Consider the following 14105-nt stretch of genomic DNA (forward strand, 5'->3'; position numbering starts at 1 on the left):
TTGATTTCAGCTGAAATAGTGAAACTCCTACGGCTTGAACACACACTGAGGACACTGAACACGTCGAGCATTTGTTTATGTTGATTTGGATGACAATGGTTTACAGTTTAGGAAAAATCAGAAAAGTATAATTTAAAATAAAAGCACATTTACTCAAAATTGCGCTGGATAAGGTGTTTTTTTCGGTCATACCGAAATAGATGTATTTCGTAAAACTACAACGGAAACATTTTTTCCCGCATCTCATGAATCACGTGATCGACAGCCGGACGTCACTGCTGGCGGGAAAAGACGAAGTAGTTTCTCAAGTAGGCGGGGCTTGTCACCGACGTCTCCTCTGATTGGCTGATAGATGATGAACGCTGTGGCTGAAATATGAACATATCTCATGTATCCGTTTACAACCGTAGCTGACATGATTTTAATGACTTATTGCCTGAACAAGACTGAGATTTTAATTGAATTAACAGAAACACTGCAATTACAAAATTGTGTTTTTCATATTATTTCTTTATTTTATTTTATTGTTTTTTTATTATTATTATTATTATTTTTACATTAGCAGAATATAGACAAAGACTTGCATTGACACCATTGGTGATGCTGCTTTAACCCATACCTGCACACTTCTTTTTAGCCAAACCTTTTCCCTCCACTCAACTTTCCAAGCCCATTTTTGGATACAGAACTTATTAAACCTAAGACACAATCAGATTTATTTATTTTAACAAAAAAGAAAAAAGATCCAAACGCTTGTACTATCTCAATCTCAATCCAGTGACCATGACTGTAAGATTCACTTTTCGTATAGAATTATTAAAATAAATGATCTTTGACAATGTTCTGGTTGAGATCCGCATATTTCAATGACGGGGGGAAATGAGAGGCCTGTACTTGAGGTCAACTTTACAACAAGCCTTATGAATTCGGAAAAACAAACCACTTCTGATTGGCTGGAAAAGTGGGGGTTTTATTAGAGGCACGTGCGGAGCGGAAACGCTTCACAGCCGCAGACAGTGACAGCTGTTGCTGTTGCCATCCAGTCCTGTTGAAGGAGTGAACTGCAGTGACTCGCGTATTTCTGGGCGTGCTCATCTTGTAGAGAGAGAGAGAGAGGGAGAGATAGAGAGAGAGAGAGAGATGGAGGGGGCTTGAGTGTTTCTGACGGGAACGTAAAGATGAAGTCCTGAAGCCCCTCCGCACACATCGGGGGATCCATTGAGAGAGTTTCGCAGCGTTAGTCATCCATCCGCAGCGCGTGCGTGCGTGCGTGCGTGTGTGTGTGTGTGTGTGTGAGCGCGTCTGTTGCGCGCGCCCTCCGCCGTATACCCTGAGATCCACAACGGGGGGCACGGTCGCACGCCGGCGGGGTCCGTGGTGGCGGAGGGCCTGGGGTTTCGCCCGGGTTGTCAGGCTGTTTGCGCAGGACGTGGCGGTCCGACGCCGGTGACAGGGCAGGTGATGTTTGCTCACGTCAGCCGCTCGCGTTTGATGAGGGGCGCAGGGGACGCGGATGGAGGGTGCGCGCTACTGTTGCAGCGCCTCACCGGATAACTGCTGCTATCTCATCCTGTCCGTCTGTCCCCCCCTCCCCCTCCCCTCCTCTTTTTAAAATTTTTTTAAAACTTATTTTTATTTACTTTTTCTTTTAGCTTGTTTTTGGACCAGCGGAACTCTTTAAGAGCGAAAAGACGCGGGATTACAGGGTTTTATTTTTATTTATTTTATTTTTTTTTTATTTTTAGGTGCGTGTGCGTGGAGTGCGCATCATTCCTTGTGATTCCCCCTGTACGCGCAAGAGAGGCAATGCGCCCACCCATGCGATGCTAGCCTATTAGCTGAAGAGAAAGGCAGAGAGAAAGAGAGAGAGAGAGAGAAGCACAGAGAGAGAAAGAGGGAGAGAGGTTTCAAGTCCTGGATCTCATAGAGGAGGCTAATTTACGAGTCTTGTTTTGCCTTTCAGGAAGGGGGGGGGAAAAAACCGGGAGAGATAAGAAGGGGAGGGTGGTCGGTGAAGGAGAATGCAGCAATCACATTTTTAAGCATGCAGAAGCGGGCCGTTTCCGGTTCCTAGGCTCGCCGTATCATCACCCCCCCATCCGACGCCAAGCAGCATCCGTATGGGGAAAGCAGAGGCAGACCCAGATGGCATGGACACTTCCACGACGTCTGCCGCTCTGCCCCGCCTGCCCTGCCGGAGCCCGTTCGCTGCCGCCGCCGCCGCCGTCTCTCTCCTCCAGCTCGCTCCGCCGCCCAGCAGCACTGCAGCACAGCACAGGCTGACGGCATGAGGCTGGATCCGGTGCATCTCTCCATGCTGGTCATCGGGGTCTCCTTCGCCTGCTACGCCCCGAGTCTCAACTCCCTCCAGGACCAGGCGTACCGATCGGCCGTGGTCATCGAGGGCGAGGTGCGCTCCTCCCCGGAGAACGTCTCCGCCAGCGAGCCCTACAGCGTGAATGTCAGAGTGCTGGATGTGTGGCCCGTCAACAGCGGCGGCCTCGAGAGGGAGCAGCTCGTGACCGTCGGGGACTTCGGCTCCGAGGCACCCTGCACCACGGTGGAGAAGGACCACAGGTACATCTTTTTCATGGACCCGACCGCCGAGCCCCTGGTGTTCAAGGCGTCCTACGCCCCCGTGGACGCCAGCGAGCCGGAACTGAAGAAGAATGTGGAGAGAGTGCTGTGCGAGGACTGCGGTAAGTTGAACTCCCTCCCCCCACCCCACCACCACCACCATACACACTCACACCACCACCACCCACCCACCGCTTCTCCTCGACCTCAACCTCAACACACACACCCCCTTTTATACCTGCCGTGCACCCACAGGCCGGCGGAGGTGCCACGGTGATGTAAGGCGATCTGTGGATGCCTGGCGTCTGGTCCGCACAAGCGGGGAGGAGGAGGGGTGGGGGGAGAGCAGAGACGCTGAACACCCGAAACCTCCACAAACTCCAGATTTTATTTTATTTTTGTTTGTTTGTTTTTTGTCCGAATGAGTGAGAAATAAGCGACGGAACGCGCCGAGCAAAGTTGTAGTTTCCAGTTTCGGTTCCCTTGTCTGTAGTGCGTGGGGAGACGCCGTGTGTCAGAGTTGGACCAAGTGTGCCAGAATCACGCGACGGACGCCTTAACCTCCTTCTGTAACTTTTACACGGCTTGCCCTTTCGTTGCAGCGGCTGCTGTCAGATTTGGAGCTAAAATGGTGCAAATCCTCCAGAGTGTTGAGCTCGTAGCGACGGCGGCGTGTTGGTGGAGGCAACTTGTCGTGTAAAAATTAAACAAACGTGCCTTTGTTTATTACCCTTTACATCACAGAAGCTGTTGTACATAATGTCTCGTAATTAAATATTTATAAGAAACTCCCCAGTATGTAACAGTGTAGCAGGAGTTTATGTTAAAACAAGAAATTTGTGAGGGGAAATGGACTCAGTTCTTCTCAAATCTCTCCTTTTTTTACGTACGGGGGTCAGCTGATTAGCTCAAATAAAAAAGTGTGTTTGTTAAAAGCACAGTTGGGATGAAAACAGCTGACACCACGCAGTTAAAAAAAAAAGCTTTATATTCTCTATATTTAGCATCCAGAATAAACAAGGCTGCTGTCTGGAGGCAGTAATTCCTCCAGAAAAGCTCACTCAGATGTCTAAACAAAGGATTCAGCGAGTGTTTGAAATGACAGTTCCTCCTGCTATTTTTACATCGGCGACCTGCTAAAATTATCAAGCCTTTAATCCGTTTTGACAGTCGCTGTTGTCGTCAGTCTAAATATATTTTCGTAAAGGAGGCAGAAGTTCAGGAGAGGAGCTCTACTCAGCAGATGTTAGCTTCAGCTTTGCCTCTTTTTTTTTTTTTTTTTGCCCTGTGTGAGAGAGTCCCTGCAGCTTGGCTTTGTGAATAATGCATGTTTTTCACCACAGGAGTAACATACACACTCACATGAAGAAGCATTCACATAGTGAATTAGTGACTTTATCACCATCCGGAGTGGCAACAAGTGGCATCGCTGCAACTTGGGGTTTTTTATTTTACCTTCTATATTAAAGTGCTTCTAGGTTGCTGGACAGTAAATGAAATCATACATGTGTAAACAATAAAATCTCAGCTAAAGATTAAGGTTATTGGCGCACCTATTAAGTTTCGCTTTACTTTTAAACTTGATCCGAGAACTTCTTAATGTGCATATATATGACACGATGCTTTTAGCCACACTTTTAGGTTTTCAAAAGTGCAGGGGATGTGAGCGAATTGGAAAGGGGTTGTGATTGGGTATCACATCATATAGTAGCTTAAAAAATATAGGAATGCTACCTGAACTACATAAAGCAGTCATGAATACTTTAAGTGGCAGAATTATGTGTTTTCCAGGCACATAATGCCATTTTGCAGCACAATCAAGTTGCCAAATACATACAAATTTTTACTTTGTAATTTAGTCTCTGTCTCTTTAAGAAGCTCCTGCTCTTCTTGAAACATCTGCTTTCAGGAAGTCATCAAAACATAGCTCCTCTGTTAACCCTTTAACATCGTTTTACCAGAAGTAGCTCGTATAGTGACTTTAGCAGGTGTGCAGTTCCGCCAGGTGTTTGCTAATCCCTGCTGGCTAGTCTGTAGGAGCCTAGTGGGGGGTCGTAAGGGAGGCGGCTCTGTGAAACTCTGAGGAGGAGCTTTGTCCATGGAGGTGGCGCTCAGTCCACACAGGCGTTCTGCACAGCTGAATGGTTGCCACGAGAGATTAACAATTTTACACTATGCTGCCACTTTGACTACACCTAATTAGAGATCAAAATTCAAGTGTGTTTTTCTTAAGTTCCCCAGTTTTGTTTTGTAATATCGGTCACTTCCTGGAATATTATGACTTGTTGGTTGTGACTGGGGATTTTTTTCCATCATAGAACTACCCTAATTGGATGAGAGCGATCTGTCTATCATTCGCTCGTGCTGTGGTTCTGTTACGTACTTTGCTTGCTTTTTGGTCTTCTTGGTGTTCCATACATAGGAGCCTGTGTCAGACGTAAATTTAGTGAGGTAGAAAAGCTCAACACCACAAACTATATGTTCATTTACAAAGATGTATGTGCGCATAGGAGTTTCAACAAGACTTGCAGATTTTGAGCAAAGCTGCATGAAAAGTAAGGATGTCAAAACTCACTTTAACAACTCATGGTCAACGCCATGGTCACCCATGGACCTGTGTGAAGAGGACCTGTGCTTATATTTGCCCCCTTGCAGAATTAGCAGGATGTTAAGCCTGGGAAAACAATCCAAAGGCCATCGTAAGAGAACTGCCATCTTGGGTTCACCAAATCTCCATAACGACCCGTATGGCAACCACTTTGTAGAGAGAAATGCCAGAGAAAACCTTTTCCGTCCTACCGTCACAAACGGAAACATGTGGAGTTTGTTCAACTCTGTTGTACTTTAACTGGAACAAAGTGCTAATTAGATCACAGTTAAGCTTCTTGGCTCTGACAAAAGTTCAATAGCTTGTTTATATCTGTCCAAACAGGCTGGTTATAGACAACTTTTTAGCACAGTTAGTGCTCAACCAGTCTTAGATAAGAAATATTGTTCTTGAAAAACATTAAAAACAGGCTTCTTATGATGCCACTCATTTCAAAAAGTGTGATTTGTATCTGCGTTTAATCATATATTTTTTTTATTTAATGATATTTATCGACACTTTTGTAGAACAAAAGTGGAGAAAATAGCAAGAATAACATTTCCGATCAGACTTTTTATTTCCCATCAGTAACTCAAATTTGCCATGATAACGATAAATCAAAATGTCTTGTCTTGATAGGACTTTTCTCTTTTTTTTTTTTTTGCAATAAATTATACAATAAATGCCCAAACCTGTAACTGTAAAACAATTTGAGGATTTCTGCATCTAGATCACATACAGGGTAAAACCACAGGAGTTAAAGGCCAAACATATTTATCAGCATGGAAAACTTTCAGGAATAGATTGAATTACTGCTATTATTATTAGCTATCTTGTCACATTCTCACATTACCTGAGAAAAACATTAACTGATCTTCTTTTATATTGTCTTAACTATTAGCTCTAATTCTTTCCCTTGTTCTTGTCCTTCTCTCTCTCCGTTGCAACAACTTTTTGTTGAAATAAAATCCTCAGTTGTGTCCATGACGTCTGTCTGTGCTGAGTTAAAGTCAGAGACGATCTAAACTATTTCCATCGCTCTGATTTGTTGCCTCTTCCCCCGACTTTTTGGGTACCTCCCCCCTCTCTTTTTCCTCCGTCTCTGCTTCATTTCTTTCCAGAATAATTGTCTCTCCAATAAATGAGCCAGTTTTTAGTGCCTCCTTTGTTCCTACGGAGGACTGATCCTGTCAAAATAGGCACTAAAAATCCAAATAAATAAATGGCTTAATAAAGTAATTAATTCATCTGACAAACACTGCATATGGAAAATAAACATAAGAACTTTCCCAACTCCTTTTGATGTTGACCAATAGGAGGGAAGCTGTCTCGGCATCCCACCGGGCTTCCTTACCGTCTCCTTCCTCCTTTCTCACTTTACCTCCTGCAAAGAGTCAGAGGAAAGAAAGAAAATATGAGGAAAAGAAACATGTAAATAAATGTACAAAGGAAAAAGTAGCAAAAAGATAATACTGTGTGATTTTTAAAAAAATGACAGTAAAACAACTTAAAAACAGAAAATGAAAAAAATGAGGAAAAAAGAAATATTTAAATAAAAAAGGTAACTTAAAAAAAAGCCCAGTAGGATTGGAAATAATAAAAAATTGGTGATAATGCTAAATTAATACTTTTGAAAATTAAAACAAATATTACTTTATCACACACTGTATAATCAATTAAGTTTGGAAAGTTTTATTATTTCATTTTTTACAAACGTCATTGGCAACAGCACTGGTTCTTCTGGAGTTTTTCGGGAGCAGATACCTTCAGCTGACAGAAAAATAAATTCATATTTTGACGAGTGGTCCATGTTTCCACTACCTAACAGCTGAAAGCGTTGTCCAACAGTTGTTGATTTGCTAGCAAAAGATATAATGATGCAACAGAGAGAGGTGGTACTTTAAAATGAGGAGAACCTTATTATCCTCACATAAAATGGATAAAAACTAATGTAGTCAACCACATCTTTAAAAAAAAAAAAAAAACACTGTACACACGAGGTCGGATTCAGAAAAGTTTTTATCCACATGAACTCGCACAAATCTGCCCCTGAGTGTTGTCTTAAACATGCCACACCCATAGGGGGCAGTGTAGCATAAAGCTAAAATTTGCCAGCCAATCAGATGGCTTCAAAACAGCCATGACTTCCTGTTGGGAATAAAACATGGCGCCAGGAAGTTCATTCATGTGAACAGATATATAGGTTGAAGTACTTTTAAATAGCGTGTTAGAATATAAAGTTAATAAAGCATGAAAGTTTGTCGACTGGGAATTTTGTCAAGTATGTGGATATTTGGGCGCAATATTTGTCACATGCTGTAATGCGTGGGACCGCAAATCTCTGTTTTCCCATGTGCACACGCAAACACAAATACAGTTTTATCAAATCTTCACTGTGGTCAGAGTTTTTATAAATGATCATTTCATAGCGATGAAAGGCCAAAACGCATAAAATTGTATTTTTTTCCCCAGACGTCCAGATATGCTAGGCCTTCGTTTTAGTTCACATTTTTACATGTTGCTGTTGCTGTATTGTGTTTCCCGTAGTACAGAAACTAGATTTTGCAGGAATCTTTTACGTAATGCGCAACAACCACAATCCCGCCATGAATACCAGGCCCTGAAATGTAGCAAAGTCGATCAGCTCTGTCCAAACCTCAACAGAAATGTTTTTACAGCTACGGGTGTGATGCAGCTCGGCAGTAAATGCTGGTAAGCACAGCCAATTCAAAGTCAGCACTTCTTTAAAAGAACATCAGCTGTGGGTATTTAGAGTTTGTTCTACCTTCAAGCTCAACAAAAAAGAAAAAAAAAAAGAAAAGAAAAGCTGAAATGATTTGCAGATCTCTGCCTTCTGCTTATTCCTAACAGTGCTTTGGAAATGTTGGTAAATGATCTTGAGCTGAAGTGATTTTCTCGCTACAGTACGGATGATCACGGAGCTCTGCTGCAATTGACTTCTTTTCTCTCTAATCCAGCGAATGCTAAGCTAAAACTAAAACGCTGGCTTCTGAAAGTACAAAACAATCCCTGACATCCCGAGCGCAATGTAGGTCTCCTCTGATCACGGCTGCCGGCGTGCCATTTCAGATGCATTGACAGTTTGTTCCTAAAATAGCTTTATCTGATGCCCAAACATGCTCCTGTCACTGATGCCGTATCTAAAGCTGCGTACCTCCCTCCCTCTCTCTCTCGTTCTCTCTCGTCCTGCTGTAGCTGACTGTAGCTAGAGTGTGTGGTTCAGCTTCTGCCTGCCCTTCTGTCAGTCACTCAAAGCATGGAGCAGAGGAAGGAGACGGGCAGAGGGGTCTTTAGCTTTAAAACTACAAAGACGTGCGGCAGTAACTTTCACTCATAGCGAGGCCTTTGGTACCCCGTCAAGGCTGAAGACGCAGAGGTCAGGGGTGAAACTACTGTATGTGTGTGTGTGTGTGTGTTTCATGGATTCGTCTCAACACGTTCACAGTATGCACTGTTGGTCCAATTTATTCTGAAATGAGACGTCCTGATCCATGTATGACTGTGGGGTTTTAATATCCACTCACTGCAAAAACAGAAATTCTTACCAAGTATTTTTGGTCCAGTTTTGTAGTGTAAACATCTTAGCACACTTGAAATAGGATGAAACTTAATCAACTGACTTTTTTTCAGCAAGAAACCGGAGCTTGGTTTAAGTTAATAAGACTTTCTTAATGTTGATGAAAATGTTCTAGCTATAAGTGAAATCATCTGCCAGTGGAACTTATATTATGACTTATAATAGGGGAAAAATGTTTTGTTTATCTGATAAAAATAGATTTATATTTTAATGACTGGTCTGTGTTTTGATTACCCAACAGTTGGAAAGGTTTGGGTTAGCAAGAGTTAGGTACCAGCAGTTGTTGAATTCAACAAGTGTTGGTTTGCTAGCTGTCAAAGCAACAGATAAGGGACATTTTTCTCATATTATGACTTATATTAGGTAGTTTTTTAAAATCAGTATTAATAACCTATGTAGCTATACATATAAATATAATTGAACTATTTCAATCTGGAAAGACTCAGACGAAGAAAAAGGAACAATTAAAAGATTTAATGACAGCAATGAATAACAGTTCTTTGGCGCTCGGGCCCCGGCAGCTGATCTGAGCTGAGATTTGATGTGAACTCGATGAACATCCCGATAACCGATTAGGGATGCTCTCCCCCCCAGGGCCCGACACTGGTGGTGGAGGTCTGGAAAGGGTGCCATCCTGCAGAGCTGAAGGATGTGGGTGGAGAAGGGGCGGTGGTGGGTTGAACGCAGCTGGGAAGCGGCTGATGACTTTGGTGTGGATCCTTTTATGCAGAGCTTGATTGATGATTGGACACGCCGGGTGAGGTCCAGAGCTGAGGTCGGAGATGAGCATAACGCCAATGGGCGAACGGAGGTGATGGAGTCTTCCAGGTTGAATTTTCGCTATCAGCTACATTTGTTTTGATTTCGTGCTAGCTCCTTCTGATGGTGCCAGTTTCTGGTAACAGTGTTAGCTCCTACTAATGGTGTTTCTGCAGCATTCAAGATTTCATGTTATAGACCAAAATTATTGGTTTTGCAGAATTCTGAGTATTTTCTCTTCCCCCCCCTCCCTACATTTAAAAATCTAAGACGAACTGGTATTCATATTCAGCTGCCCTACCATTGCTGTTATAGCTGGAGGTCTTTTGGGTAAAGTTTATAAAATCTTTGCACGTCTAGAGATTAAAATTTTGTCCAGTTTTTCTTTGTAAATCACCTGAAGTTTTGTCAGATTAGATGAGAAGCATCTTTGAAAACCAGTTTCCAAGTTCTGGCAGATCTCCGGACGAATGAACATATGAATATGTTTTGACCTGAGCTATTTCAATGTAGATTTAGCGTTATTGTCCTGCTGGAAGGTCTTAAAATACTGTAAACTGTGTCTTCTTTTCCTCTTAATGGAGTTGTGCACCAGTGAGTTGGTCTCCCCTTCAATAAAATATGTTAGTTTGTGACGTTACAAAACGCAGGAAAGCTCAAGGAATCTGAACACTTCCCTGAGCCCAAATGTATAACCTTTAAGCGAGGTTTAAAGTTTATGGCTGTCTTTTATAATCCAACCATTTCTTTTCAATGTTTTTGATCCTTTGCTCTTAACTTACAGAACTAATCCCTTCTGTTACTTTTTTCATTCAAAGCTTTTTTTCCTCTCTTTCTTTTTGCAATCCAGGAAATGAGCCTGCAGCTAAAATAGATATTTCTTTCTCTTCTTCACTGATGAGTGTTTCCCTCAAGAAAATATCACTTTTTCTTTTATCAGTTTTTTTTTATCATGTCTGTGTAGTTCAGGTGCAATTGTTTTACATTTATATGATTAATTTAGTCTTATTGTCAGTGTGCACACTAGTTAAGTATCCAGTTTGACAATGATGGAGATTTACTAAACGTAACCTTAAAAATAAGGCTGGTCTTGCATAAGCAAAGTTAAAAAGCGATGTCTTATGTTCTTCATGAAGCCCAAATTTGAACTACACCACTTTTTTTAACGATTTACGAGGAACATTAGGTATTTTTGCACAAAGACTTTGAATCGAATCAGTATCAGCTTGAATTTTACTCAGTATTGTTTCAAAAAGGATGTTACTGGTATCAAACATCACTGATATTTGGAGGCGTGGGGAACTGGACTGCTTTGTTTACTTCCTCTGCTGCCATTGCTAAAACCACAGACTACAGTTCTAAAACATCATTCACAATTTCTCTACTGGAGTTCTACTGGAGGAATCCAAGTCATTGTGAGAAAGTCCAGATGAAGAACTGGAGGGAGATGAGAAAGCAATATCCACGGCAAACAGAGGTTGAAGGGGGTATAACAAAAGCTAGCTAGCTCTTCTACAGTTAGCCTGGCTAAGTGTAAAGCTTCCTTCCAATCCGTTCCTCTGACTTTGTTTGGAAATCTCCCACTGACGATGGAAATGGCTAACTTTGATTCTTTCTCTCTGAGAACTAGCCGCCACACCGGAGAGTGTTGCTATCGGTCAGACCTGATCTCACTTAGCAAGGCGTGTTCATAAACTGGAAAAAGATTGGGGGTTTTGTGTTTCTGACTAGCTTGTTTCATATCGAACTGAAAGTTCTCTTGATTCCTGGTCACCGGCTAATTTCTGGTGGCATCTGAAATCGTGGCCAACAGCGTCGCGTTTCACTTCAGTTTGACATGCTGGCATAAACCTGCATGAGAGACTCGCTGGTTTGATCTATGACTTGATGAGTGCGAGTGTTTGTGTGTGTGTGTGTACCAGGTTTTATATCTTTATGGGAACCTATCTCTACAATGTGGGGTTATGGGGACCGTTGCTCCTTGTGGGGACATTTTCTTGGTCCCCATGAGGGAAATTGTTATTTTTGGGTTAGTGGTTAAGTCTGTGATGGTTAGGGTTTGGATTAGGATTATGGTAAAGGTTAGGGTGTAGAAATTAATGGAAGTCAATGTGAAGTCCCCACAAGCGATGAAAACATGACTGTGTGTGTCTATTCCTGCATCGCCTCCCCTCGCTTGTCTGCCTCGTCCTTTCTGCCTCTTTGTTGCATTATCTGTGTCTATTTCAGATCCCCTCTGTGTGTCGCTCTCTCTTCTGTTACCCTTTTCTTCTCGTCTTGCTCACTGTCCTAGTCTCAGCAGAGCACACATGCACACGCACACACATACAGACACAGCAATGCCAGTTAGCTGTTGCAGTTGCTGCTGTGCTGCAGATGCCCCAGTGTGCTGTCATTAGCAGAGAGATCTGGGGCTGCTATAAATTATGCACGCAGAATAACAGAAGGCAGAGGAATTCTCCACTCTGCTGCCTTGCCTGCCTGACTGCATGCATGTGTGTGTGGGTGCATGTGTGTGTGTGTACTGCAGGTGGATGTATAGACCACGTCTCAGCCCAATTATGTACTCCTGATGTCATAATGATCAACTCCGTTTGTCGAAGAGTGTGTGTTAGCGTGCCTCTTTGTCACACAGCTCCCTCCTGATGTCAGAGTCGTGTAGCTTCATGTCCTTCAGTTATTCAGTGTGTTTCCGTGGATATGTGTGAGTGTGTGACTGTGTGTGTTGTGTTGTCTGTGAATAATGTATCAGCACTCATCTATTTCAGCAGTCAGACTTAGTGGAAAACTCCAACACACACCTCTTAAAGGGATGTTACCACATGACTTAGTTTGTGAATGAGAGAGGTTTTAGTGTAACCCCCACCTACACACACACGCTCACACACACACACACACATGCACACGCACGCACAAACACATACATGCACACGCACGCACAAACACACACACACACACACACACACACACACACACACACACACACACACACACACACACACACACACACACACAGATGAACTGCACACACCACCCATCCCATTTACTGCATCAGTAAAAGTGCTCGTTTCTGACCGGGTGGATTTGTCTCATGCTTTTTCCTCTTTTTTCTTTTCTTCTTTTCTCAGCAGAGATTATCTTTTCGTAGAATCAAATTCCAAATTAGAAAGCGTTTGTCTCTCAGCTGCACGTAAAGCGTTTTAAGGTGGCTCGTTTGCAACAGTTTCAGTTCATCTGAGACATCTTACAGTTTTCTTGGAGAGACTTTTTTCTTCTTTTTGATCTTTTGGCATTCTCCTCCGTTCCCATCTCTGCTCTGCCAGACTTTAAGGGGGTTGGCGTTCAGTCAGTGGAGCCGGATATTTGTGCAGCTAGCAAAGTGACATGTTCTGCTGCCACTCCGGCAAGGACTATTTCTGTCAAATCCTCATTGCTTTTGAGCAAGGCAGTCTGCTGGTGAGATCTGTACCAGTGCAGAGCTGCACACAAGCTGCACAGAGATGTGGAAAAAAGTATTTGCTGCCCCTACAGGCTTCCTGGGCAGCTGTCTTATTTTAGGAACATCAAACAAATTTTAATATCACACAAAGATAACCAGAGTAAAAAAATTAATAAAATGCAATTTGTTAATGAATAAAAGCGATCCACACCAACCCGGTGATGTGTGGAAGAAGTAATTGCACCCTAAGCATAATCCTGTCACAATAATCAATAAATCGACTAATTGCATGATGAATTAAAATGAGCGCCAATAATTTCCATTTGTTAGAGAGACGCTTCAATTTAAATATCGTAGAAAAAGTCGACTGCAAACATTTGATGCCCAGTACCAAGTGGTTAGTTTGCACTACCTGCCACTTTTGCCTGTTTTCCAGGTCTTATTCTTTTTTTTAATTACAGAAACATCATAATCCATTTTAAATAATGGATTATTTGTTTTAGATATTTATTTCAGTTCTTTGCTGTAAACTCTTCAAAATCTGATACCATTTCAGGCCCACCTGAGCATAAAAGCGAGTTCTAGCATCCAGACACAAACATCTGTCATAATTGTCGATAATCTTTTAACATCATTGTCGAGATTCTTACCTTTGCAGAATGATTTAATAACTTATGAGTATTTTAAAACACATTCATCCTGTTTTAGGTCACATACACAGCTTTTACTTTTATTTTTTGTTCAGATAATCATGTGAAAATAAAAAGCAGAACTAATTTCAGCAAATCATTCTTCAGTCTGGAGGCATTAATGGTGTCTCTAAATATGTCTGCATGCGGCTACAGCCGTTCTGCCTGGGAACCAGGATAAACATAAGATCAACACAGTAGCATTAGTGTCGACATATAGTAGCACCGTGGAACTACAGCTAAAGCTAAAGCTAGCTGCTGTTTATGTGTTGAGCTGACAGAGAGGAGCTGAGCTGTTATGTAACAACTACAGAGCCTGAAACTGCCGCTCTGCCATTAAATTCAACACAAATTTTATGATTTGAAAAATCATATCCACTGATTTCTGAGCGTTTTTTTTTTTTTTTTTTTTTTTCAAAAAATTTTTTTTGTTTTTTTAGTTTTTTTTTTTTTTTT

At 42.2% G+C, this 14105-nt stretch overlaps 1 protein-coding gene and 1 long non-coding RNA gene across 4 annotated transcripts in view; one reads left to right on the forward strand and one right to left on the reverse strand.

The window, feature by feature from the left end:
• Window positions 1-1274: 1274 nt before the first annotated feature.
• nrg2b (neuregulin 2b) overlaps window positions 1275-14105 on the forward strand; it is a 77721-nt gene continuing 64890 nt past the window's right edge. For all 3 annotated transcript variants that reach the window (XM_015040488.1, XM_015040489.1, XM_015040490.1), the window contains exon 1: window positions 1275-2699. In XM_015040488.1, coding sequence (XP_014895974.1) covers window positions 2288-2699 — 412 coding nt within the window. In that variant the 5' untranslated portion in view covers window positions 1275-2287. The remainder of the gene's footprint in view (window positions 2700-14105) is intronic.
• The window catches only part of LOC106952408 (uncharacterized), a 26521-nt gene continuing 17970 nt past the window's right edge, over window positions 5555-14105 (reverse strand). Inside the window, exon 2 of the long non-coding RNA XR_001425980.1 lies at window positions 5555-6548. This is a non-coding gene — a long non-coding RNA (uncharacterized LOC106952408). The remainder of the gene's footprint in view (window positions 6549-14105) is intronic.

Source organism: Poecilia latipinna, unplaced genomic scaffold (genome assembly GCF_001443285.1).
Source record: "Poecilia latipinna isolate Pla-1442-1.1 unplaced genomic scaffold, P_latipinna-1.0 Scaffold511, whole genome shotgun sequence".
NCBI classification, from domain to species: domain Eukaryota; kingdom Metazoa; phylum Chordata; class Actinopteri; order Cyprinodontiformes; family Poeciliidae; genus Poecilia; species Poecilia latipinna.